General features: G+C 44.0%; 2 protein-coding genes across 2 annotated transcripts in view; both read right to left on the bottom strand.

The window, feature by feature from the left end:
* The window catches only part of KPNA3 (karyopherin subunit alpha 3), a 36,586-nt gene extending 26,729 nt beyond the window's left edge, over positions 1 to 9,857 (bottom strand). The window contains exon 1 of the mRNA XM_081906315.1: positions 9,723 to 9,857. Within this exon, the coding sequence (XP_081762441.1) occupies positions 9,723 to 9,809 (87 nt within the window). The 5' untranslated portion in view covers positions 9,810 to 9,857. The remainder of the gene's footprint in view (positions 1 to 9,722) is intronic.
* Positions 9,858 to 20,903: 11,046 nt separating this feature from the next.
* On the bottom strand, positions 20,904 to 27,556 carry SPRYD7 (SPRY domain containing 7). Its single transcript, XM_081906607.1, has 5 exons — positions 27,364 to 27,556; positions 24,381 to 24,497; positions 23,278 to 23,444; positions 22,623 to 22,725; positions 20,904 to 21,524 (listed from the first exon to the last, which is right to left on the bottom strand). The coding sequence occupies exons 1-5, from the start codon at positions 27,497 to 27,499 to the stop codon at positions 21,427 to 21,429; spliced, it is 621 nt and encodes a 206-aa protein (XP_081762733.1). The 5' UTR covers positions 27,500 to 27,556; the 3' UTR covers positions 20,904 to 21,426.
* Between the last annotated feature and the right edge of the window lie 173 nt (positions 27,557 to 27,729).

Here is a 27,729-nt window from a genome sequence, read left to right as displayed (position 1 = left end):
TACCCCAGGCTAGATGTTACAGAACTTTATTCCACTGATTATGAGATGTGTCATACTAATTTTCTACAAGGCAGAGTGAGGAGACCTTTTAAAGTAAAACATGGGTGGGAAGGAATACCACAACCATCCCTAATGCCATCATTTTCTCCTCCCAAAAACTATTTTGCTTAAGTTGTTTTTCTGCAGTGATTCCAAAAGCAACATTCACCAAGAGAAAAAATAGCTGAGGAAATTTCAAGGAGAATTTTTGCATGTGGGAAGGGCTCAGTACACACATCCCAGCGATGCTGTGCCTGCGTTTGCCTTCCGCACACCACCTCAAGGGAAAGTGGCACAGCTGACATCATGACACACCAATCGCAGCAATGGAGCTTCTTGTTTGGTCTTTCTTGCAAATGAATGCTGAACAGTGAAAAAAGACATGCAAAATGTAGCACTGCAGGACAACAGAAAAATTGTAGAATAATTGTAGGAAATTTGCTGGAGAGATTACACACATCTGAACCATTGTTTTGGGAAAGCTTTTGCAAGCTTTTGGTTGGCCACTGTGAGAACAGGATGCTAGGCTGGATGGATTATTGGCCTAATCCAGCAGGCTCTTATTATGAGAAAAGGCTCTTCTTATGCAAAAAGTGTCCACACATTTTGCAATCACATGCATGCAATTATTAGGCTGCAATTGCATTTCAAAATTTGAGGCTTTAAATAGCTTTAAGGCAGTGCTTAGAGTTCAACTGTGCAGTGCTATTATTTCTAATTTTTTTCTGAGATTATTAACTTCTTTTGCCTTTTGTAGAGTAAGGACATAAAGGGTATGGGGAGCTTTTTTTTTTAAAAAAAGCAAACTTTATTAGAAATGTCTGTGGAGAAAATGGAAGATAAAACTTGAGTGGAGTTACTAAGAATTACATCTATGCCTGCTCACATGGGAAATGGCTTTGTCTTGGTGTTTCTGGTCCTGAAATTCATCTGATATCTTTCCACTAGGGTGATGTGGCCCTTGACCTGAAAAACGTTCCCCACACATGTTCACAATAGAACCTTTCCTTTTAGTTTATGATATGTAAAGGGCCTGTACTATTTATACTAGTAGTTTTGTCTTGAGCCGATTTGTGAACTTCATGCTTACTGAGTTTTGTAGTTAAAAATAATAGTTTTTATTGTTTACTCTATGGTAGATGAAAGCCTAATTTGATTAACATATGTTCCATGTTTTATTATTTGTCTGACTACAATTTATATTGATAATTATATATATATATATATATTTAGGTATAGAATAACTTTATATTGACCACGTTTGTGCATAATGCTAAACCATGGTTTTAGCACTGTCCTGAATAAGCCCAAGGAAAGCACAAACTCTCATGCTCCCTCTTCCCTGGCCTTCCCACAAAGTTTCATGTGTTTTTTAAAATTCTGCTCATTTTTCTTCTCCTTAGCTATTCTCAAATAGCATTCTGTTTGGGCCAGGTTTAAAGCAAACTCTAGTTAATTTAGCAGCTTTATAACCCATTATTTAAGGGACCTTTCTAAGAGGTTTACCAGAGGGCCACAATGCATACATAAAGTTTTGTATAAATAAACAAACCGAGAATAAGTGGTTAAGAGCTAGTTAACTAAAAGGCAAATGCCAGGATTAAACCATTCTCAAAATAAAGAAGTGTACAGTGGTACCTTGGGATGTGAACGGGATCTGTTCCGGAGCCCCGTTCGCATCCTGAACAAAATGTAAGACCCGACTGTGCGTCTCGCGTTTTGCCACTTCCGCACATGAGCGTGACGTCATTTTGACCGTCTGCACATGCGCATGCGACGAAACCCGGAAGTAACACGCTCCGTTACTTCCGGGTCGCCGTGGAGCGCAACCCAAAAATACTTATCCCGAAGCGTATTTATCCCGAGGTATGACTGTATATCCCATCATAGATCTGTAATTGGATTGGTGTTAGCTTGTGCAAAAATGAAAAATAAGTCAGGCTAATTTTTTAAAAGCACATTGTGTTCAACCAAAGGTGAACTGTCTAGGAGCCTTACTAATGCCATCTTGGTAATCAAGATAACCCCACAATGAATTGGCAAGTGTTGTAGCAATGAGCTTGTATAGGTTTATATTTTTATATATATATATTATATATATATAATTTTTTATTAAGGTTTTTTCATACAAATACATATTTAACAAACAAAATAAATTTTATAACATCTTTTCGTTCTACTATGGACTCCCTCACACCTCCTGCTTCCACTTGCATCATTAAAAAGAAAATTTTTCCAAGCAAATTATCATTTTGTTTATAATCTTAAATCCAATAATTTAGGTTAAACTCAAATATAAAATATAATTTGATGGTAGACAGTTGTTTCTACTCTGACATCCTTGTTAGCATTCAGCCAAATTACAGTACTTTTGTAAATAAATCTTGAATTTCTTCCAGTCTTCTTCAACCCTTTCCTCTCCCAGGTCACGGATTCTGCCAGTCATCTCGGCTAGTTGCATATAGTCCATCAGCTGCATCTGCCATTCTTCCAGTGTGGGTAGATCTTGAGTTTTCCAGTTCTTAGCAATGAGTATCCTTGCCGCCGTTGTAGCATACATAAAAAATGTTCTGTCCTTCTTTAACACATTCTGGCCGACAATGCCCAGAAGGAAGGCCTCTGGTTTCTTAGTGAAGGTATACTTAAACACCTTTTTTAACTCATTATATATCATTTCCCCTTGTATAGGTTTATAATCACTTGCTTTGATATAAGCTCATGGGCTTGCTTTCAGGCTATCCTTATCTGTGAGCCCAGAAAGGGGAACTATCTGTAAGACTTGGGGATTTGCCGCCTCTGCCACATCTGGACAGGTGAAGGGGTGAGAAGTGCTAGGTAAAGTGACTGTGTGGAACCCAGTTCAGCTACTGATTGATTGTGTGACTACAGTACATTATTTATTGCTTTCATTTTATTATTGTCAGGTAGTTGTCAGGTAGTTGTTTATCTCTTTGACATCTGATGGGAGGGCGTTCCACAGGGCGGGTGCCACTACCGAGAAGGCCCTCTGCCTGATTCCCTGTAGCTTTGCTTCTCGCAATGAGGGAACCGCCAGAAGGCCCTCGGCGCTGGACCTCAGCGTCCGGGCAGAAGGATGGGGGTGGAGACGCTCCTTCAGGTATACTGGGCCAAGGCCCGTTTAGGGCTTTAAAGATCAACACCAACACTTTGAATTGTGCTAAGAAACGTACTGGGAGTCAATGTAGGTCTTTCAAGACCGGTGTTATGTGGTCTTGGCGGCCGCCCCCAGTCACCAGTCTAGCTGCTGCATTCTGGATTAGTTGTAGTTTCCGGGTCACCTTCAAAGGTAGCCCCATGTAGAGCGCATTGCAGTTGTCCAAGTGGGAGATAACTAGAGCATGCACTACTCTGGCGAGATAGTCCACAGGCATGTAGGGTAGGCGTGTAGCCTGCGTACCAGGTGGAGCTGGTAGACAGCTGCCCTGGACACAGAATTGACCTGCGCCTCCATGGACAGCTGTGAGTCCAAAATGACTCCCAGGCTGCGCACCTGGTCCTTCAGGGGCACAGTTACCCCATTCAGGACCAGGGAGTCCTCCACACCAGCCCGCCCCCTGTCCCCAAAAAACAGTACTTCTGTCTTGTCAAGATTCAACCTCAATCCATTAGCCACCATCCATCCTCCAACCGCCTCCAGGCACTCACAGAGGACCTTCACCGACTTCACTGGTTCTGATTTGAAAGAGAGGTGGAGCTGGGTATCATCTGCATATGATCTTGTTGGATAGTAAAATTCATGCTAAATTGCTGTTTTAGGGGTTGTTTTTAAATGTCTGGAACGGATTAATCCATTTTGCTTTCTATGGGAAGGCGCGCCTTGGTTTTAGAACACTTTGGTTTTGGAACAGACTTCCGGAACGGATTAAGTTTGAGAACGAAGGTACCACTGTAGTGCCAAATCCCCATTCTCTCCTTCCCTCATTCCTCATGTCTTGCTTCCCAATCGCAGTGCTACAAATACTGTTCATCCATCTACAATTTTATTTATCCTCTTGAGCTGGTATGCAATAGAACCATGTGGCACTTCCTGGTGAGCCAGATCTGGTCCAAGGACTAACAACTGTTCAACCTGAGCACATAGGCTGAGCTGAGGCTTAAAAAAAATCAAAACAAAACAAAAAAACTTTAAAACCACCATGGCCGAAATTGCATTGTCTAATTACAATAGTGTATTTTATATTTATATTGGTTTCCTGTGTAACTAATAAGAGCCTGGGTTAAACCACAGAGCCTAGGGCTTGCCGATCAGAAGGTCGGCGGTTCGAATCCCCACGACGGGGTGAGCTCCCGTTGCTCGGTCCCTGCTCCTGCCAACCTAGCACTTCGAAAGTACATCAAAGTGCAAGTAGATAGATAGGTAAATCTTCCGGCGGGAAGGTAAATGACGTTTCCGTGCGCTGCTCTGGTTCGCCAGAAGCGGCTTAGTCATGCTGGCCACATGACTGCACACCAGCTCCCTCGGCCAGTAAAGCAAGATGAGCGCCGCAACCCCAGAGTCGTCCGCGACTGGACTTAATGGTCAGGGGTCCCTTTACTTTTAATAAGAAACTAAAGCTAGTTTTTCACAGGAAACTGCCATCCCTGAATAGGTGAAATTCCAAAGTGTGAAGGTGGATGGGAAACAAAATGGCTACCCAGGACAGTGACTACCTAGAAAAAAAAATTTGGGAGTTGTGGTGGATGGCATAAAGAAAATATCAACCCAATGGTTGGATGGGGAACAAATTCAGTTTTAGGAATTATGAAGAAACTGAGAATACTACCACAAATATAATGGCATTATATACATTTGTCTTGAGGACACATTCTGTACATCTACAATTGCTGCATTTCGCAAGGAGTACCTTAGGTCAACGACAGACAGTGACCATTTTAGACATGTCCAATTGTGCGATCGCCAACAAGTGGGTCCTTTTGAATCCAGAAGAGGGCATAATGGAGGCAGGGTGGAATGGGAGTGGAGGCTCTTACACACACTCTGTTAATGCGCACAGGGGCTGGGAACTGAACCCCCACGTCAAACAGTTGTGGCCTGTACAAGATATTTATGTTGTTTTTCACACGATTCAGAATTGGCCTCCACAGTCACTTATGGACTCATTGTTAAAACCGTGCTTATGAAACACAATCTTACTCAGCTACAAGTGATCGCCAAAGAAGTATCAAAGCAGTGTACAACATAATTAAATGCCATTAAAAACACTCATAAATATGTACAACAGAATGTTGTATGTATGCAAGCTATGCTTGTGTGAATAAAAAAAAGGCACTAAATGCCAGTGGAAACACACCAGTAAAGATGCTTGTTGGATCTTGGAGGGGAAGCTATTCAGTCAAGCAGGAGCTATACATCCTTCTTATGACTGACAGCAGATGGGTCAGGAAAGGCTATAGAACCACCAGCATGAGCGCATCAAAGGATATTAGTGGAAGGGCTGGTTCATATGGGGAGGCTGAGATTCCTGCATTGCAGGAGGCTGGACTAGATGATCCTTTGGCGCCCTTCCAACTCAGAATTGTAAAGGTGCAATCTCAAATAACCAGGTTCCAGGTTGCTTAGCGCTACACGGATGAGCTACATGGGCAGTAACAAAACCTTGAACTTGGTTACGTAGCAGATTGGAAACCAATGTCTCTTCTTCAAGGCAGGTATTATATGCTTGCCGTATGGGTCACCAATTAGCAGCCTAGCCACAGCATTTGGTACTAGCTGAAGCTTCCCACTCAGGTCAAAGGGATCAATTCCCAAATCTGAGAACCAAGAGGGCCTCAAAATTCAGTATCAGTTTATTGTCCCTCATCCATTCTACCATTCAGCTCCTAGTTCAGGATTTGCTCAGCCCCACCTGATTCAGATGTCACAGAGAACTGTATACTGATGACACCATGTTTCAGATCTCCTGCTATCCACTCTAACAGCTTCGTAAAGATGCTTAAAAGCATAGGGAACAAGATGGTTCCCTGCAGCACCCCATAGTACAAGTGCAGGGGGTTGAGCAAGATGACCCTGGTGGTCCCTTCCAACTCTACAGTTCTATGATTCTGTAGTCACACAATGCTATTCCCTAGAGCTGGAATTCTTTCACTTTGTTTCCCAATGTATTTCATATCAATTAAAAATTTGGTGTGACGTGAGCACATTTTTATTCTCAGAGCATGGCCCAAAGAACAAAACTTTGAAAACCACTGTGTTAAAAGCTGCTGAGATATCAAGCAGAAACAACGGTGTGATACCATTCATCAAGAGCAACCAAGTCCCACACCCAGACTGGGAAGGATTTACAGTCGTATCTTGATTCTCGAATGCCTTGTGACTCAAACGTTTTGGCTCCCGAACACCACAAACACAAAAGTGAGTGTTACGGTTTGCTAACATTTTTTGGAAGCTGAACGTCCTGTAGCCAATCGGAAGCTGTGCCTTGTTTTCCAAATGTTTTTGGAAGGCAAACGGACTTCTGGAACGGATTTCATTCAAGAACCAAGGTACAAGTGTATTTATGAACAGGATTTATATGCCGTGTAATCATCAGAACCTCTAAGGAGTTTACATAAGATGCCTTTGATCTTATGTCATGTAAGAGCTGTCACCTCTTAAGTACCCATCCTAAGAAGTTAGTAGTTGTCGAAAACCCACAGGGTCCAAGTCACATTTCTTTAGGAGTGGATGCACTCCCACTTCTTTCTCCATACCTTAAAAGAGCATTGGCCATATCGTGAACACACCTTGTCAGCTCCCTTCAGCTAGTTTGAAATTGGCAAGATGGGCAAGGGTCAAGGGGGCATGTTGTCATTTGGACAAGTTATTTTCAAGTACCTTGTACACATCACCAAGCTGGAATTGGACAAGCTGACATGTTTATCACATTATTTGGACCTGTCACAACCGTGGTGTTCAAGTTCCTATGAAGGCAACCAATGTTATCAAAGTGCCCAGCAAATGCATCATAATGGGCATTCAAGGATTCGATCATCCCATTTGTTGAGATATAGAACAATCCTCCCACCAGTTGGAAAAACTTGCATAGAATTTTAGCATGCAATTGAGGTAGCAAAGGAAGCTTTCTTTGCCACCCAAATAACCATGCAAAAATCACAATTATGTGCCCTAGTGTGTCTGCTTGTCCTCACTGTGTGCCTGGTGCCACCTACACTCCAGCTGCTGTCCAATTCATTTCAATAGCCTGACCTTCCAGGAATAAGCTCACCATCTCATCTACTGATTGTAAGAACTAGGTTTTTGAGATTTAAAATAGCCAAGAACTTAAGCCTACTCGAAATGCACTCTGCTAGTACCACATGAGAACTATTACAAGTTCTTGCCTTCAACACGTATGGTGTTATGATACTCACAAAATAAGGTGCTCACCACTAGGTAAAAGGTAAAGGGACCCCTGACCATTAGGTCCAGTTGTGGCCGACTCTGGGGTTGCAGCGCTCATCTCGCTCTATTGGCCGAGGGAGCCGGCGTACAGCATATAGTAAGCATGTGGTCAGCATGACTAAGCTGCTTCTGGCGAACCAGAGCAGCACACAGAAACGCCATTTACCTTCCCGCCGGAGCGGTACCTATTTATCTACTTGCACTTTGATGTGCTTTCGAACTGCTAGGTTGGCAGGAGCAGGGACCACTAATCAAAGCAAAATAGCCTAGATGCTGTTCAGTCTGATTTCATTGAGCAAAGAGTGCCTTGGTAACCATGCTAACGCCAATGGTAGGAAATGGATAGAAGCGTTCTCATTCGTTCTCAAGGACTATGGGGGAAATGGTATTGCACACTGTATATTGTCTCCTAATCTTTGTGTATTCAATACCCAACATACTGACAAGTGCACAAACCCAGGACAGATGAAATGTTTGAGAAGGTGCGTTGCACCCTCTTTCTAATAAATAATAATAATAATAATAATAATAATAATAATAATAATAATTTATTTATACCCCACCCATCTGGCTAGGTTTCCCTGGCCACTCTGGGCGGCTTCCAGCAGAATATTAAAATAAAATGATTCATCAAATATAAAAAGCTTCCCTAAACAGGACTGCCTTCAGGTGTCTTCTAAAATCAGATTATTGTTGTTTGTTTCTTTGACATCTGATGGGAGGGCACTCCACAGGGCGGGTGCCACTACTGAGAAGGCCCTCTGCCTGGTTTCCTGTAACTTGGCTTCTTGCAGTGAGGGAACCGCCAGAAGGCCCTTGGAGCTGGACCTCAGTGTCCGAGCGGAATGATGGGGGTGAACACGCTCCTTCAGATATACTGGGCCGAGGCCATTTAGGGCTTTAAGGGTTAGCGCCAACACTTTGAATTGTGCTCGGAAATGTACTGGGAGCCAATGTAGGTCTTTCAGGACCATATAGAATAGACAGTATATTAGAACATAGCTCCAATCCACATTCACCGTATTTAGGCTCTCCAGAGCCCTTGTAAGGTGGAATAGGGGCCCCTTCCCCACAATATCACTTGGCTTAGAAGAAAAGATTCCCTTTGGGCCACACTACACCTATGTTATCAAAGAAAAAACACTACCACTGATCTGCTTTAATTTTTTTTAAAAAAGTACAGTGTGTCTGTACCCTTGCAATTGCTTCTCTTTTATAGGGAGCAGCAATTGGAGAACCAGCAACCAAATTGAGCTCCATGCCAACTAGATCTACAGTTAACAACCCAAAGGCAGGTTGGAGGGGAAGCACTGACATTTAGGGCAATAGGTCCTATTGTTGTTGTTACTATTCCATCTCTTCCTCAAAGTGACCATCTTGTAAACTAGCTGCTACTTAGAATCACAAAACTAACAATACAATGCTCTGCATGGTTACTAAAAGTAGAAGACCCCTATTAAATTATCTGATATGTATGCATACAATGGCAGCCTAAGCAAGAAAGCCATTATCTTTTTCATTATATATTGTGTCCCTATAAACAAATCCAGGTACATTTGGATACTCCAACCTGCAGCTGGGTGGAGGCCTACAGGGCTAAACAAAGGAGTTCCCATTAAATGTCAGTGATGATAACATGCAAGGCTCCTATCAATAGAGCGTTTAACAGGGAGACAGAATGGGTTGTTCTTCACTTTCACATTTGTAGGTGATGATGGACAACCACTGGCGCGGGGGGGGGGGAGGTGCTATTTGGAGGCAGCAATAGCACCCGTCTTCAAAATACAGTTACTGTGTCTGGGTTATTTGGGCACTAACTGACCCCTAGGGGTCAGTTAACACGGCTATTCGGGGGGGGGGGAGGCGCCTGTCAAAACCAACACATGGGAAAGGACATGGATGCATCTGTCCAAAGTTCCAGGGAGGACGGGGCCGAGCTCGAGGGGAGATCCGCGGAGGTGCAAACTGGCTGTCAGGATCCCCGCGCCCGGAGGCGGCGTCCCAGGCGACAGCGAAGGACAAAGAGGCCAGAGGGACCCGGCCGAGCCCTCGCTCCGTCTCCGACAGGCTGCCCGGGGCCACGGGGGGGGAGGGAGGGAGGGGGCGCAGTAGCACAAAGGGCTCCCGGCCGCCCCGCTGCCCGGCCTCCGCCTCGGGGAGCCTGGGCGCCGCGGGGTCCCGCCAGGCAGGGAGGCGGCCGGAGAAGCGGGATCCCGGCGGGGCGCCGTCCCCGCACGAGGCAGGCTGCGGCCTACGCAGAGCGGCTTCTCCCGGCACCCACCTCCACGTCTCGGCCCTTGTTCTTGAAGCTCTTGAAGCGGTGGTTCTCCAGGCCGGCGGCGGCGGCGGCGGCGGCGTTGTCAGCCATGACGGCGGCGGCAGAGGCTCCGGGCTGAGGCGGAGACGGCGCGCGCACGCGCGAGCGAGCGAGCGAAGGCGGGCAAAGGGCGGGGCGACGGGGCGACGCCCAGTGACGAGCGAGGGGCGGGGCTTCCGGGGCGCCTGCGCAGCGAGCGGCCGCGGCATTGCGTCGAGGCCTCGCTTCCGGGGGAAGGAGGTTGAGGGCCGGGAGGCGGCTGCTTGGCCCGGGGCGCGCTGCTGCCAGGGAAGTCCCGGCGGGGAAGCGAGGCGGCGGCCCAAGTCCTTCCCGCGGGACCAGCGCCGCCTTCCCTGCCGGGCCCCCCGCCACCACGAAAGGCAGCCGGCGGCCTTCCTCGGGGCTCCAGCCCCTCGCCCTCGAGGCGCGCTGCTGGCCCTTCCTTACCCACAAGATGGTCCGGAAGCCTGACATCTGAACCCAGGGAATGGTTGACCTAGGCATGCATGCTTTGGAATGTTCTTTTTAAACCAACAACCTTGAAATAAAAGGTTTTTCTGAAAAGCGTGCGCGTCGCTATCCGTGTATCACTCCAAGCCAGGCGAGCTGGCATCCTTCCCGTCAGACTAAAGGAAATAACATAGTGTTGTAAATAAAAATATGCTGTAGTAGACGGTGTGGTAATAGACCTCCCCCAGGGAAACATGCACTTCAACACTGGATTTTCTCCCCATGTTGTATTAGCTGTGGATCTGTTGGGGGTCCTCTGGGCAGCCACCCCTGCTCTCTGAGGTGCCCCCCTGCCCCAAAGAGAGGCATCATCGTAGGCAGAGCTGCTGCAATAAACAGCTGTGCAGGCTGTTGGGAGGCAGAGAAGCAAGAGGGCATCAGAGGAGGGAGGGAAGGAACGAAGGAAAGAGGGACAGAGTCTAGTGTTGCCTGCAGCACCCCTGGCCATCATTCAAGGCACCCCAGGGTGCCATGGCACACTGGTTGAAAGCCACTGCCTTAGGACGCCCCATCATCTCAGGTATCTGCACTATCACAGTGGGCATTTCTGGATATATGGACTCTGTTCTGAAACCATATGCCATCAGTGCTCCTAGCTAAACATGTGACACCACAGACTTTCTGAGGAAAATACAATCTTTGAACAAGCTACCTAACAATACTATACTAGCCACTATGTATGTGGAATCCCTGTACACCAACATCCCACAGAACGATGGATTACAAGCTATAAGGAACACCATCTCTGATCAAATCACAGTGGACTTTGCTACCAAACTCTGCCATTTTGTTCTCACCCACAACCACTTCAAATTTGGAGATTACCTGTTCCTCCAGATCAGCAGCACAGCAATGGGCACCCGCATGGCCCCACAGTATGCCAACATCTTCATGGCAGATTTGGAACAACGCTTCCTAAACTCCTACCCACTCAAACCTCTCTTGTACCTGCAATACATTGACAATATTTTTATTATCTGGACACATGGTCAGCAGACCCTGGACACCTTCCATCAGACATTCGATGACTTTCACCCCACCATCAACCTAACAATGAACCAATCTATGCAAGAAATACATTTTCTGGACACTACTATAAAAATACAGAATGGGTGTATAGACACCACCTTATACCGAAAACCAACTGACCGACAAACATATCTGCATGCTTCCAGCTACCATACCAAACAAACAATTGTATATAGCCAGGCTCTACGTTACAGCCGCATCTGTTCCAACTCTGCAGACAGGGATTCTCACCTAAGGGATCTACAACAAACCTTTTTGGAACTAAACTATCCTCCTGATGAAGTTAAACAACAAACTTGCTGCAAGACAGATTCAAATTAAAACAGAACACCACTGGTAACCACATACAGCTCCAAAGTTAAAACAGCTCATTGCATCATCAGAGATTTACAACCTCTCCTAAACAATGACAGTTCTTTCTCAAGCTCTGGGAGGAAGACCTTTCATTGCCTACAGACAGCCACCCAATCTTAAACAACTCACCCACGATAATACAACAACCAGACTTAACATGGACACTGGTACCAGAGCCTGCAATAAGCCCAGATGCCAACTTTGCTGCCACATACACCCAGACAACTCCATTACTGGCCCCAACAACATCAAACATACCATCTCAGGGATATTTAAATGCTCATCTTAAAACATTGTGTATGCCATCAAATGCCAACAGTGCCCTTCAGCTCTCTGTATTGGACAAACAGGCAAACCCTATGCCAAAGGATTGTTGTTTAGTCGTTTAGTCGTGTCCGACTCTTTGTGACCCCATGGACCAGAGCACGCCAGGCACTCCTGTCTTCCACTACCTCCCGCAGTTTGGTCAAACTCATGGTGGTAGCTTCAAGAACACTGTCCAATCATCTCATCCTCTGTCGTCCCCTTCTCTTTGTGCCCTCAATCTTTCCCAACATCAGGGTCTTTTCCAGGGAGTCTTCTCTTCTCATGCGGTGGCCAAAGTCTTGGAGTCTCAGCTTCAGGATCTGTCCTTCCAGTGACCACTCAGGGCTGATTTCCTTCAGAATGGAGAGGTTTGATCTTCTTGCAGTCCATGGGACTCTCAAGAGTCTCCTCCAGCACAATAACAAAAAGCATCAATTATTTGGCGATCAGCCTTCTTTATGGTCCAGCTCTCACTTCCATACATCACTACTGGGAAAACCATAGCTTTTACTATATGGACCTTTGTTGGCAAGGTGATGTCTCTACTTTTTAAGATGCTGTCTAGGTTTGTCATTGCTTTTCTCCCAAGAAGCAGGCGTCTTAATTTTGTGACTGCTGTCACCATCTGCAGTGATATGGAGCCCAAGAAAGTAAAATCTCTCACTGCCTCCATTTCTTCCCCTTCTATTTGCCAGGAGGTGATGGGACCAGTGACCATGATCTTCGGTTTTTTGATGTTGAGCTTCAGACCATATTTTGCGCTCTCCTCTTTCACCCTCATTGAAAGGTTCTTTAATTCCTCCTCACTTTCTGCCATCAAGGTTGTGTCATCTGCATATCTGAGGTTGTTGATATTTCTTCCGGCAATCTTAATTCCGGTTTGGGATTCATCCAGCCCAGCCTTTCGCATGATGAATTCTGCATAAGTTAAATAAGCAGGAAGACAATATACAGCCTTGTCATACTCCTTTCCCAATTTTGAACCATATGCAGCTCTAACTGTATGGAACTGTTGTTCCATATGCAGTTCTAACTGTAGCTTCTTGTCCCACATAGAGATTTCTCTATTTTTTAAAAAATAACTTTTATTAAGTTTTCCATTTAACAATCCAATCATATCACATTTATTATTCCAAATTATACCAATACATATCTTAAAGTCCAAATATTTTGCCAAATTATATATTTTTGTTGGGGATTCTCATGCTTCGAGTTCAGTAAGGGTCCAGTCATCTCATATTTCTGCTGCTTTTAGTGTTCACCAGTCCCATCTTTCAATCTTCTTGTTGTTATCCTTTTTCTTCTTAATAGCCTCTGAGTTGTTTTCACAGGCGAGTTAAAGTAAGCAATATTACGCTTCTGTGTGAACTTTGTAAGGCTCTCCCTTTTTTTTAAAGCTGGTAAGTCTTTTGTCTGCAATAAATCACACACTGATCCAAAAGTCCTCCTTGAGCGGCAAACGCCATCATTCTCAGTTCCGATGAAATAAAATCTAGGCATTTGCTCATTAATTTTCCCAGACAGGTTGCATCATAAATTAGGCTTTCCAGGGAAGATTTTGCCAAGTCGAACTTATAATACAAACATGATAACAGAGTAGTGGCTCGCCTCCCCCTGTGCCTATTAATCTCGCAACATAGTCTGTTTCATAATGGCGGATCCCGATTAAAAACTGCGTCACAAGAGAGCCTTTCATTTTCTTTCCATATCTTTCAAAAAACAAAGGCTTTAGGTGATATTTTTATTTCCACACAGTTTATTTTCCAATCTCACTTGTTATAAGTCGTATGACGGTTCTTCTGGGGTGGCGGTTGTTAGGTAATATTGTAATAAAAAAAAGAAAAAGTTCCCTCCCCCCTTTCCGTTCCGTTTCAACATACCAGCATAGATGTTATTATTTGATGTTATCTTCTGTCCAGTCCATTTCATCACTCAGTGGCAGTGGCAACGAGTCGCTCTCAGAGACAGTGTCCGGGAGATCCGAACTCACTTGAGGGCTTTCCGTCCAGTGCCCTCACCCCCTCCTTCTTTTGAGCTCGGGGGTGATTTATGGGCAACCACGGACGAGGCTGCATCTTCCCTTGCACCGGGAAGAATTTGGGAGGCTGATTTACTCCCATCATCAGCCCCTTAATTACCTCGTGTAAGCTGGAGAGATGGTATTGTCGGCCATCTTCCTTAAAAAAAAAAAATTATAAAATTTTCAAATTTAACAATACAGTGGTGCCTCGCAAGACGAAATTAATTCGTTCCGCAAGTCTTTTCGTGTTGCGAGTTTTCGTCTTGCAAAGCACGGTTTCCCATAGGAATGCATTAAAAATCAATTAATGCGTTCCTATGGAAACCGCCTTCAGACCAGGTCCGGGGACAGTCTGTCCCCCGACCTCTTCTGAAGGCGGACGGGGGGCAAAAGTCTTTGCTCCCCCCCGCCTGCCTTCAAAAGCCATCCGGGATAGCGGGAAGCGCTTCCCTGCTATCCCGGACTGCTTTTAAAATGCTGGTGGTGGGGAGCAAAGCCTTTCAGCCCCACCGGCCTTCCTGGACCTCTTCTGAAGGCCGGAGGGGGGGGGAAAGGCTTTGCTCCCCACCGCTAGCATGTAAAAGAGGTCCCCGGAGATTTCCCTATGGGCTTTCTTCTTGCGAAGCAAGCCCATAGGGAAATTCGTTTTGCGAAGCGCCTCCAAAACGGAAAACCCTTTCGTCTAGCGGGTTTTTCGTCTTGCGAGGCGTTCGTCTTGCGGGGCACCACTGCAAAAGAAAAACATTCCATTTGAATTATACATCCAATTCTAATCTTTCAAAATTATTCACATTTCTTACATCTGTATTGTTGTTGTTTTTTAACCAAATTAATCTTAACCATTATTATAAAACAATATTTCTTTCCATTATTATCACAGAGCTTCTTGAAAACCTACAAACGTTAATTCACCTTCACATATATTCTTAATATACTCTGTAAATTTATTCCAGTCCTCGGTAAATCTCTGGTCTCACCGGTTCCGAATTTCCCCCGTAAGCTTGTCTAATTCTGCGTATTCCATCAACTTCTTTCTCCATTCTTCTTTTGTCAGGATTTCTTCCTGTTTCCATTTTTGTGCCACCAAAATTCTTGCAGCTGTTACTGCATATAAAAACAGCTTCTCATCCTTCTTTTTTATGTCATTTCTTAGTATTCCTAACAGAAAAGTTTCTGTTTTTTTAACAAAGGTATATTTCAACATTTATTTCAATTAATTATAAATCATTTCCCATAAACCTTTCATTTTTTTACATTCCCACCACATGTGATAGAATGTTCCTTCTTTCTTCTGACATTTCAATTGTCAGCCATCTTCCAAGGCGCCCCTAGCGGCCTACCCCCCACATAGAGATTTCTCAGGAGACAGATGAGGTGATCAGGCACTCCCATTTCTTTAAGAACTTGCCATAGTTTGTTGTGGTTGACACAGTCAAAGGCTTTTGCATAGTCAATGAAGCAGAAGTAGATGTCTTTCTGGAACTCTCTAGCTTACTCCATAATCCAGCGCATGTTTGCAATTTGGTCTCTGGTTCCTCTGCCACTTCGAAATCCAGCTTGTACTTCTGGGAGTTCTCGGTCCCCATACTGCTTAAGCCTGTCTTGTAGAATTTTAAGCATAACCTTGCTAGCATGTGAAATGAGTGCAATTGTGCAGTAGTTGGAGCATTCTTTGGCACTGCCCCTCTTTGGGATTGGGATGTAGACTGATCTTCTCCAATCCTCTGGCCACTTCTGAGTTTTCCAAATTTGTGGACATATTGAGTGTAGCACCTTAACAGCATCATCTTTTAAAATTTTAAATAGTTCAGCTGGAATATCATCACATCCACTGGCCTTGTTATTAGCAGTGCTTTCTAAGGCCCAGAAAGATATGGATGTCTTGTACACCCGAGGTAGTGTGGTTGCTGACCTTGAGCCAGACATCCTGGAGAGTGAAGTCAAATGGGCCTTAGAAAGTGGATTGGAGGATTGGAGAAGATCAGAAGAAGTTGCTGAATTACAACTTATTACTAAACTGAAAGGGACGTGGGTGGCGCTGTGGGTTAAACCACAGAGTCTAGGACTTGCCGATCAGAAGGTTGGCGGTTTGAATCCTGGCAACGGGGTGAGCTCCCGTTGTTCGGTCCCTGTTCCTGCCAACCTAGCAGTTCGAAAGTACGTCAAAGTGCAAGTAGATAAATAGGTACCGCTCCGGCGGGAAGGGAAACGGCATTTCCGTGCACTGCTCTGGTTCGCTAGAAGCGGCTTAGTCATGCCGGCCACATGACCCGGAAGCTGTACGCCGGCTCCCTCGGCCAATAAAGCGAGATGAGCGGCACAACCCCAGAGTCGGTCACGTCTGGACCTAATGGTCAGGGGTCCCTTTACCTTTACCTTTACTAAACTGAAAACTTTGGAGAGACCTGGTCTGAATAGAGGTATTGGATTATTGTCTCATTACACATGCTAAAGCTATTTTTGGTCTGCATACTGCATGCTATCCCATGCTTTTTCCTGTAGGACTAATTGCAGTTGTTAACAGTCGTCAACAGGTTTACCTTACCCATTGAGTCAATCACCCATCTCTACTACCCTTCTGGAAAAAACCAACCCCACTCTCCCACTATATGTAAGGATCTGGTGACTTCTGTTTCAGTGTCTGGCCAGAGTGGTGCATGCTCTGGTTTTCTCTCGCTTGGACTACTGCAATGCACTCTATGTGGTGCTACCTTTGAAGGTGACCCAGAAACTACAACTAATCCAGAATGCGGCAGCTATACTGGTGACTGGGAGCGGCCGCCAAGACCATATAATACCGGTCTTGAAAGACCTACACTGGCTCCCAGTATGTTTCCGAGCACAATGTGTTGGCACTGACCTTTAAAGCCCTAAATGGCCTCGGTCCAGTATACCTGAAGGAGCGTCTCCACCCTCCTTGTTCAGCCCAGACACTGAGGTCCAGCTCCGAGGGCCTTCTGGCAGTTCCCTCCCTGTGAGAAGCCAAGTTACAGGGAACCAGGCAGAGGGCCTTCTCGGTAGTGGCACCCACCCTGTGGAACGCCCTCCCATCAGATGTCAAAGAGAAAAATAACTTCCAAACTTTTATAAGACATCTGAAGGCAGCCCTGTTTAGGGAAGCTTTTAATGTTTAATAGGTTATTGGATTTTAGTGTTTAGTTGGAAGCCGCCCAGAGTGGCTGGGGAAACCCAGCCAGATGGGCGGGGTATAAATTATTATTATTATTATTATTATTATTATTATTATTATTATTATTTTTTAGTGTATCTGAAGAAGTGTGCGTGTACACGAAAGCAAACCCAGAACAAACTTACCGGTAGTTCTTCTCTACGGTGCTACTGGACAATTTTTATATTTATTTCCCCTCCCTTAGTGCTACCTTCACACTGGGTATTTATTGTGGAACTTTGTCCATTCATTTTTTGAAGAGCATCTGCACATTACCACTGTGAATAAAACATCTGTTTCCCCCTTCTTCAAGCTCAGAAAATCAGACTTGGAACCAGACACAATGGAACGGCTGCAGAATTTCCCCAGGTGTAGATCCCACATCGCACTGCTATTTCATCTGTATTAAATTGCTCTAATCTAGCCGGAGTGGACGCGGGTGGCGCTGTGTGTTAAACCACAGAGCCTAGGACTTGCTGATCAGAAGGTCGGCAGTTCAAATCCCGACGACGGGGTGAGCTCCCGTTGCTCGGTCCCTGCTCCTGCCAACCCAGCAGTTCGAAAGCATGTCAAAGTGCAAGTGGATAAATAGGTACCGTTCCGGCGGGAAGGTAAACGGCGTTTCCGTGCGCTGCTCTGGTTCGCCAGAAGCGGCTTAGTCATGCTGGCCACATGACCCGGAAGCTGTCGGCCAATAAAGCGAGATGAGCGCCACAACCTCAGTCAGCCACGACTGGACCTAATGGTCAGGGGTCCCTTTACTCTTACCTAGCCGGAGTGGAAGCTCCTTGCAAGCCCTATTAGCTGGTTGTTGGTACTTACAGAAAGCCTTTGTGTGATGCTTTGAAGCCCCCACCCCCATGGCTCTCTTTAGCATTGGGGATGAGCTTACAGGGGGAGGGAGGCTTGAATAGAGCCAAGTGCTCTGCTTACAGAGAGAACTACTTGGAACTTTAAAGCCCTGACAACCATCTGATCCATGGGCATAGCCAGGATTTTTTGTTGTGGGGGAGCCCTTTTGTTAAGGGGAGCAGAACCTCAGCTATGTATTTTTATTGATTTGGGGAGGGCAGCTGCCCCTCCCTGCCATGCCCATGAACTGATTATTGAGAATTCAAAGCACACATCTGATGTCGTTGTAGCTCCAGATGATTAATATGTGGTCCACATGGAGCAGGGTATCTAAGAATCCCACCTGTACTTTAACTGTCACTTTAACCCTTCGCTTTACAAATACCAACTCTGTATCAATTTTCTGTCTCCTTCCCCCTCAAATTACAGGTGGTGGGATAACCATGAAGGAGAGAGCACAAAATACACAGTTGCTGATGAAAATAACACCCCCCCCACCAGCATTTCACAGCTGCCAACCTGGGTTCACCAAAGTCTTGGAGCAATGTTGGCATTTCACATCCATCATAAAGCATAATGGCAATGATGTGATGCCCACATCTGAAAGTACCTTAATTCTTCAGGGACCTGATTTTAGCACCAAGGGAAACTGGGTGGCTGTTTTTGTAGCCGATTAACAACTAAGAAGATGGTTGTCAAGTTGTTAAATACCAGAACTAAGCCACCATTCCCCAAAATGTGTCCTGTAAATATGCACTAAACAGCAAGCCCACAACTTGTGCACATTGAACTTTGTTCACTTGACAAAAATCCAGGGATATGTATCTCAGTGGTACTCAGTCCCTAATTGCTGGGTTTTTAAATGGAGTTTTGACAGGCAACATTCCTGCTTGTTCATTTTGGTGTACTGCTAGTTTCCTTTTTAGACCAGAGACAACTTTTCTGATAGAGGCATTGCTTTGCTCGATGTGTACTCTTTTATCCCTCTTTTCCCTCAAATAAGTTTTTTAAGATTTTGAAATAAAAAATTTTAAAACTAGAGATGTATTAGGGGTGGGTGCACGCATTCTGAAAAGCTATTCTGTGCCCACGAGACCAGGGAGAAGAGTCGGTGGAGGAAGATTGGAAGAAATTTAGACTATCTACAGAAACATTGTAAAATTAATGAATGTTAGAAGGATGTTGGAATGAAGTTATGTGGTTTTAGCAGAAATGTTATAAAGGTTTAGGGAAAAACAGACTGTTAATTGGTGAAAGGAGGGAAAGTAAAGTTACTTTATATTAAGATAAATTACAGGACAAAAATTGGAAAAGATGGAAAGGATTTGCTGAAATAGTTAACCGAACTAGAATACAAAAAAGGGAGGTGTGAGGAGGTCAAGGAAACAAGCAAATGAAAGATAAATTATGGGAATGTTCGTTGTGGTTTTTTAAATGGATTTTATTTTTTCTGTTCATTTTTTTCTTTTTCTTCTTTTTCCTTATTGTGATGTGCTGTTTTGTTTTTGTTTAATATGGTGTTTTTACTTCTTCCTTTTGTAACTTTTTAAACTTTAATAAATATTATTTTCAAAAAAATAAATAAATGAAAAGCTATTCTGTGTCCAGCCCAAATTCAGAGTTAATGCTTGAAGTGCTCTTAGCAGGAGTGAGTGCCAGCTTGGCCCTGCAACCGTGGGTGCCATGCAGCATGCATGGCCCTGGCACCAAAATTTGTTGGTGCCTGGCCCTTCAGGGGGAATTTTGTGGGTGCTTGGGCACCCAGGGAGTTGGCATCCATGTGTCTCAGCTACCTATGAATAAATATACATCTCAAATGTGCATAGTAATTTTAAATCAGTAACCTGGACACACCTCCTGGTTTGTAGCTTGTCCCAGTCTTTAAGGTGTTGGGAGCTAGTAGCAAGAAAATGCTGCTGTAGCAAGGTCATAACATGGCTGTTCATGATGTTGATGCTGATATACAAAATGTAAATATATGTTTGTCCCCTGGGAAAACACCTTCCTGGCTTAGGAAACCAGCCAATAGCATTTGCCACCCACACATGCTTCATTGGGGCAAGCAGTTAACACATATTCAGGAGCATTAGTGCTTTCCCCCCTTGGCAATGTATTCACACTGATTTTAATTCAAGCTCCTGCACCATTATAACTAAAGCTCTTAAAAGTCTGGCTGATGTAATGTTTGTTTTGTTTTAATACATGCCGAATCTTAAAAGCAGTGGGCAAAAGTAGTTGCACAAACATCTTTCTAAAAGCAGAATGTAGGAATTCTGAATACATTCTCCACTGATAGGAATTGGATTAATAAGCCTCCGGCATAAACATAGCTTCTAGCACTAGTCCATGAAAACTGTGAAAAGTTCCATCTCTGAAGAAAACCACAATAACAGAAAAATAAGTATTTCTAGTATCAGTGGATTATAAAGAATCCAAAATAATTTCCTTCATAAGGCTGAAAAACCTGCCAGGGTATGCATGTGTGTTAACTGTAACAATAAAGCAATTAGCTTTTTCAATCTACTGTACTTGCAAACAGAATTAAGATAATATATTCAAGGATCTGAAATGCAAAGACATAATTTTCAACAATTGGCAAATAAAGAAAATAGCAAAGAAAGGGTGGCAACTATGTTGAAGCACAAACTTTTTTTTAAAAAAAAAACCTGCTGTACTATTCCCAATAAATCTTTCTCAGAGGTAAAAAGTATTTATTTTAATGTAGCAGTCCATGTACAACATGCTTCAGATTTCTGGATTTATAGTATTAGCGTTACAAAATTCTTGATATTCTGAGTACACAGAAAATCAACCTAAAATATTCACAAAAACAGGAGAAAAAAACAACCTATAATTTTTTATTATTTTCTGAGGGAGGTAAATGAAATATCCCCCAAAGAACTAATTAAGAGTTCAAAAGAAACACTTTATTACAACATCAAAAAATTTATTCACCACAGTTGCTTGTTCCAGTAAGCAAACTTTAAATGAGAGGTTGGCTTCGCTTATTATAGCCGGCATTTTGCCCTAATTTAACACAAGAACACTTTTATTAAAATCTCTTGCTAGAAGAAAAGATGAAACACTTGCTGTGGACAATACGTTTAATCCATAAATTGTTGTGTGGTTTCTCAGACTTGTTAAGAATGTAACAGCATATAACACTAATGTATTGAACAGTGTCATCATGGACATACAGGGATCACAGTGTAGTGGACTGCATACCTGTACATCAAATGGAAATATTGTCCATGTTACAAAACCATAGTCAAATCTAACACTTGCAACATACTTCTCTGGTAATATGGTTGTCCACCCCAAGCACCTAAACATTATTAAATACAAGTTTGTGTCCTAGGAATAATGAGAAGCTTTAAAAGAATAGGTTTTGTAGAAAGTGCTAGGGAGTAAATCCTCAGTAGGGACATTCAGAAAATCTGTTGCTCAAAGAGTATCTTTTCAAACCCTGCTGGAGGAGTGTGATAAAATTCACTGAACTGACAATCCAAAATGGCACTGTCATCCACTATAAGAAGGAAGAAGAAAATAGTGAAAAACTTGCATATATGCATACTTCACATTCAACCAGCCTTGGCAGAGACTTAACCTTTGTTTTCTTGATTAAAATATTACTTATGTTGACAATACTCCTGGAAATTATGATGGAGTCTAACAAAGCCTTGCAACTCAAACAACAAAAGTTAAAAGCTCACAAATCTTTGTGGCACATCAACAGCTGACCTGTTCTCATCCAGTTTGCAAAAGCCTCTCTACCTGTACACCGGAAAGCAATTCTTACACATTACAAGTGAGCAGGCGAATAGCACTTAATAACAAATTACCTTTGCATAATAAGAAAATTCACCCAGCACTACCCATTTGAGCACAAAGAACTACTTTTTGTTGTTGTTAAGGCAGGGGAAAAAGATGATGTGGCCTAAATCCCAAAGGAACCACCACCTTTGGTCCTTATGATTATGCAGAGCAATGATAAGAATCTTCCATGGTTAGAAAAGATTAGCAGCTATGGCCATTGGTCCAAGTTCTTGATCAACAAGTCTCAAGTGGATGTTCTGAAAAGCTGTTGTCCAACTCTCCACCAGACCACCCTAGAGACTACAAGGAACCTTACACTGGGGGTAAGGTAAAGGTAAAGGTACCCCTGCCCGTACGGGCCAGTCGTGTCTGACTCTAGGGTTGTGCACTCATCTCACTTAAGAGGCCGGGAGCCAGCGCTGTCCGAAGACACTTCCGGGTCACGTGGCCAGTGTGACGAAGCTGCTCTGGTGAGCCAGCACCAGCGCAGCACACGGAAACGCCATTTACCTTCCCGCTATAAAGCGGTACCTATTTATCTACTTGCACTTAGGGGTGCTTTCGAACTGCTAGGTGGGCAGAAGCTGGGACCGAAAGACGGGAGCTCACCTCATCGCGGGGATTCGAACCGCCGACCATACGATCGGCAAGTCCTAGGCACCCACAGCGCCACCCGCGTCCCACACTGGGGGTAGGAATGTTCTATTAAAATATAAGCCGATTCTCAGAATATTGGTCTATGTGGAAAATAGGAAGCTGTGTAGTAGGGAGGTCAAAGTGTTAATAAGTCCTGAGAACCCAAACTTACCATATACCACAGGGAAGACAGTTCCTCTAATTCCTGAGGCTGGACAGTGCATATTTTTCCCATTCAAATAAACATTTAGTTCTACATGGTCATATGTAATTCCCTGTAACACAAATGTGACATTTAGACTCCACTTTTATTTATTTTACTTCTGAATGTTGTGGACATTTCAACATTAACTTCACAGCTATAAGAGCTACAAACTTACTTTAAAAATATGAACATTTTCAGGGAGCTACTTACATCCAATACCCCACTACGTGTCAAGTACCCACAGCCCTGTTTGTTTGTTTTGTATACCACTCTTCATTCGAATATCACAGGGTGGTTCACAACATAAAAATACAAATGACACAAAATACATAAAAACCCACGCACTCCACCACATTGTAAAGGCCATAGATTTATTATTATGAATTAAATTTGATTGAATGTGTGGTCTTCCTTTGGCCTGAATTATGGCAACAACAGGTTCCTTTTAAGGACCTTGGGGTTCTGTATTAAAGTCCAACTTTACATAAAGACCAGCTTAACTGGACTCTGTTGTTGCAAATATAGCAGAGATTATCACATCTGCTTTGAAGTTAGCTTTGGCTTGGAGGAAACACCATCAATTCTGGTCAGATTCATATAAGCAATACTGAAAGAAACTCACCACAATATCACCCTCTTGTGGAAGGTTGTTTGCTGGCAACCTGTTCTTCTCATCATTATTGTAGTACAGAGCTCCGTCATTTCTCAGTACTAGACTATTCACATCACACCCAAGAGGAATTTGATTCAAATTGACTTTCTGAGTCGCAACACCAATACCCCAGATTCCTGAATACATGGCGAGGGGTGAAATGGAATGGCACAGCCATGGGAGAAGTGAGAAGAGAGAGAGAGAATGTACTTTAGTGTAGTACAGTGGAAATGGGCAAAGCTGGGGGAACTTGCAAGACATTCCCCCAGCCTTGCCCAAGTAGCTTATTTCCACACACAACTGACTGTGCTATGTCATGACAGTAGGTGAAATAATGAGCATATATTGATCAGGAAGTCAAACCAAACCTTTATCTTCCCGCCCCTGCTCAACTGCAACAGAACCCTTTTTAAAGCCCTTGACAATTTTTTTAATGAACCCTCATCTTGAACTGGTCCCAACTACACTGAATTATGGGCAATGAGGTGCTGCAACCTGGCTCCATAAGGAAGCTGAAGGAACCCTTGGTTGCCAGCAAAGCATTTTGCAAATCAACATGGCTAACAAGGGCTCCAACTGGTTCTACTCTGACTGGCAATGGCTCTCCAAAGTCTCAGGCAATCTGACACTTTAAGTGGAGGTGCTAGGACTGAACCGGTGGAAGCCTCTCTAGGATACCTTGCACCCTTAGCAAGGAGCTGACTTCGTGACACCTCCCTGGAAAAAAATAACTTTATTGCAATAGCTACATTAGAAATTATCTTGTGAACGGCTATCCTGGTGTGAATAATTTAATGAAAACAGTAAAAGTCCTCAACTGGTCTAGGAAACTGCCCACTAACGGTGTCTCAGTCTTATCTGGATTGAGCTTCAGTTTGTTGGCTCTCCTTCATATAATTCTATGATTCTCAGATTTGAGCAGTAAGGGGCCACAAGATGGAAGGCGAGAGGAGGATGAAATCCCAGGGTGTGAGCAGGAGCCTGCTCATGCAACAGTGGATTTTACTCGGCGATTTGAATCCAATCTGAGCAAAACATGATGAATTTTTGCGAGCGTTAACTTTTTGACTGACCTGTAGACTGGATTTTAAACTCAAAATAGCTCTTGTTCTGATGCAAAGGAGCATTGGCTAGGCAGCCTCCCGTACCACATACTCGCCGTCCATTTTTGACAATGACAACATCTGTTCCTGTAGAATTAAAAGCATCAAACTGAAACATTCTGAACTTCCATTTAAGACATGCAGCACAATTCTGAACAAGTATGTTTGGAAATAAGTCCAACTGATTTCAGAGAAACTTACTCCCATAGCTGGAAGGCAGAAAGATTTACAGAAAGATAATTTGCTATATGAATTTGCTATATATCCAAGCAAACTTGGATAATTGCATTGATGGGAAAACTAACCCAAAAGACAGAAACAATTTTAAAAAGACAAAACAAGTTTCAAGAGACATGTCCCCTCTTTATTGTTATTCTGTTTTTGTCACAATTTTTTTTTTTTAAGTAAGGTTAGGATTGCAGCTATGTAGCTCAACCCTATGCCTATCTAGTCGGAACCAAGTCATACTATGTTCATTGTGTCTTTCTACCTTATAAATATGTTTAAGAATGTAGCCTTAAACTGTGGGGAAATCCTTATTTGTGTGGGTGGGAGGAGCGCAGGCTGCCACTTGGATAGAGGTTATTGTGAGGCTGCTGATGACAAAAATTATTAGAAAATCCAAGAAGCTTCAAATCCACATTAAATTCCACCATGGACAAGCCCTGGGAAGCCAAGGGAGTTACAGTTTCTGCCAGTCTTTATACTGTGTGATAGTGGGTTAAGGATTAGAGGTGCCCTTGAATTACTTTAATTTTAAACTGTAAAATTCTAAGGAGTTTCATTAGTCTATGAATTAAATCCATGCACTCTCCCAAAACAAGACAAGGTTGATGCTTACTCTAAACTAATTCCAGTTAAGTATTCAAAATCCAAAGAGACTGGAACGCCTCTTGATAGAGAAAAAACAGTTCCCAGGATAACTCCAGTTTTGTCCTTAGATTTTCCTCACACTCTGTTCAGCAATAATTCACATTGTTTTATAACAGAAGGGGGCAAAAATTAGTTGTCCTATTATAATCTGCATTTATGTCCTAATCCAAGATCATGGAAACCTGATATGCGGGACAGACACTCCTGGATATGAAGAAGACCTGTGGTTACTCACATGACATTTACACAATTATTTTTTATAGCTCTAGTTACAGGTAGGTAGCCCTGTTGGTCTGCTCTAGTCGAAACAAAATAATTTCCCCCCCCCCTTCCAGTAGCACCTTAGAGACCAACTAAGTTTGTTATTGGTATGTGCACACGAAAGCTCATACCAATAACAAACTTAGTTGGTCTCTAAGATACTACTGGAAGGACATTTTTTATATTTTTTATAGCACTTAACATATATACACTCCAGCAGTGAATAAATCCTGATTGCTCCTACCACATATAAAAAGTAGAAAAAGCATATATTTGCAATCATGTTTTAATGTTCATGCTGGGAAAGAGGTGTTTTGAGTTGTCACACAAGGGAGCACACACAGACATCACTTCAGAGTATGAAATTCAATAAGTGTGAAGCAGTCCCCAGGTTGTGAAACATGTTTCCCTAGAAAAAACACGGATGGGGAAGTAATGGAAAGCAGGAGTTCCTACTTTATCTTTCAAATCAAGAGTGAAAGTATCAAAAACTTACCTGCCAGGGCAGTGAAAGAAGTTATGTGCCCGTTTGTTTTTGTTTTGATTATCACTACAGTTCAGTTGACATCTTTTCTTCCTTATGCAACCTTCCTAATTTCTCTTTCAGAAGGATCTAGAAAGTGTGTCTTGGATCTGTGTGGTACTGGTACATTTTTGATTTGCCTACCCCACAGTTGAGAATGCTCAAATGCTTTTGTTTTATCCCCATTATCTCAAACCTGCCACGGTCAGAGATAGGGAATTTCTGGCCCTCCAGATCAGATCTCCCATCAGCCCCAGACAGCATGGTCAGTGGTCAGGGATTATGAGATTCTCAGACTTGTAGTATTAATCTCAGGGTTGTGGGTTCAAGCCTCGCGTTGGTCAACAGATTTCTGCATTGCCGGGGGTTGAGCTAGAGATGACCCTTGTGGTTTCTTCCAGTTCTATGATTCTATGAACACCTGGGTAATCACAGATTCCCTACTGCTACCTTAGATCAAAGAACAAAGTAAATATGTGGCTGAAAATAGAAATGAGATGATGCTTAGTGCTCCAGACCAGAAAAATGCAGTAGATTCAGTTTATTTGAAGTTCAGCAAAGAATTTGATTCAGTATACACTTCTGGGTTGGCCGTGGCCGTAACCCAAAGATTCTGTACCCTTGAGGTTACGTAACACGAGGTACCACTGTACACAGCCTGGTATGCAAGAGGAGTCAAGGCTGAACCAACTATTGGCACCCACTTAATTTTCTTGCTAATCAAACCTATTTTTAATAGGATTCTGACCAGATGTTACGAGTGTGAGTGAAAGGTTTTGAACTGCCCTGAGATCTACAGATGAAGGGCAGTGCAGAAGTTAAAGAAATAAAAAAATTAAAAAAATAAGATAACAAGGTAGCCACTGCTCTTCTGCTAAGCTTTGGAAGAAGGCGGAAAATAAAAGGAAGAATTTATTTCCCAACTGAAATGGCAGGGTGGCTAACAATTTATGGGAGGAACCCTTTTGCAGTTGAGAGAAAATATATAGCAGAAGCATTTCCCCAGGTGGGCTGTGTGTCCTCCCCTCTGGGGGGGTGGTGCGTGTTCAAAGGGTTACTCACTCTAGTCTAGCATTAAAGAGTATTGCTAAAATCTACCGGCCTTTCTCAACTATCTTGTTGTTCTACAGCTCCCACCATCCCTTAGCTGTGCTGAGAGCCAATAGATATGAAGAGTGGGAGGCAGTGAGGCCCAGTGGGGAGCGTCGGGCTTTCGGCTGACGGGGGGCGGAGGCATCTTGCCTCAGCCCCGAGGCTCGCTGCAATCGCTCTTGTTCGTAGCCCGCCTCCGCTTACCCATCCGGTGCGTGTCCAGCTGCACCAGCGGCATCTCCTTGAGGGCGATATGTCCGCCGCCGGCGTCTCCGCAGCAGGCCCAGCGCAGGCAGCACCACACGGGGCCGGGCGCCGAAGAGCCCGACGAGGCCGCCATGGCCGCCTCTCCCGCCCTCGGCTTCTCCGCTCAGAGCGCAGCCCCAGCCTAGGCGCCCGCCCGGTGCTGCTGGCCCCGCCGGGAGAGGCTCCGCATCGTCGCCGCCGCCCGCCCCGTGTCTGCGCGAGCCCGAGTCCCACACAGCCGCCCGCCCGCCCTCCGACGTCGCCGGGACTGCAACTCCCATCATCCCCAGCGACAAAGGCCAGCCGCCGAGGATGATGGGAGCT

Source organism: Podarcis melisellensis (assembly GCF_964234715.1).
Source record: "Podarcis melisellensis genome assembly, chromosome: 3".
In the NCBI taxonomy this organism is placed as follows: domain Eukaryota; kingdom Metazoa; phylum Chordata; class Lepidosauria; order Squamata; family Lacertidae; genus Podarcis; species Podarcis melisellensis.
This window is presented reverse-complemented; position numbering and strand designations above follow the sequence as displayed.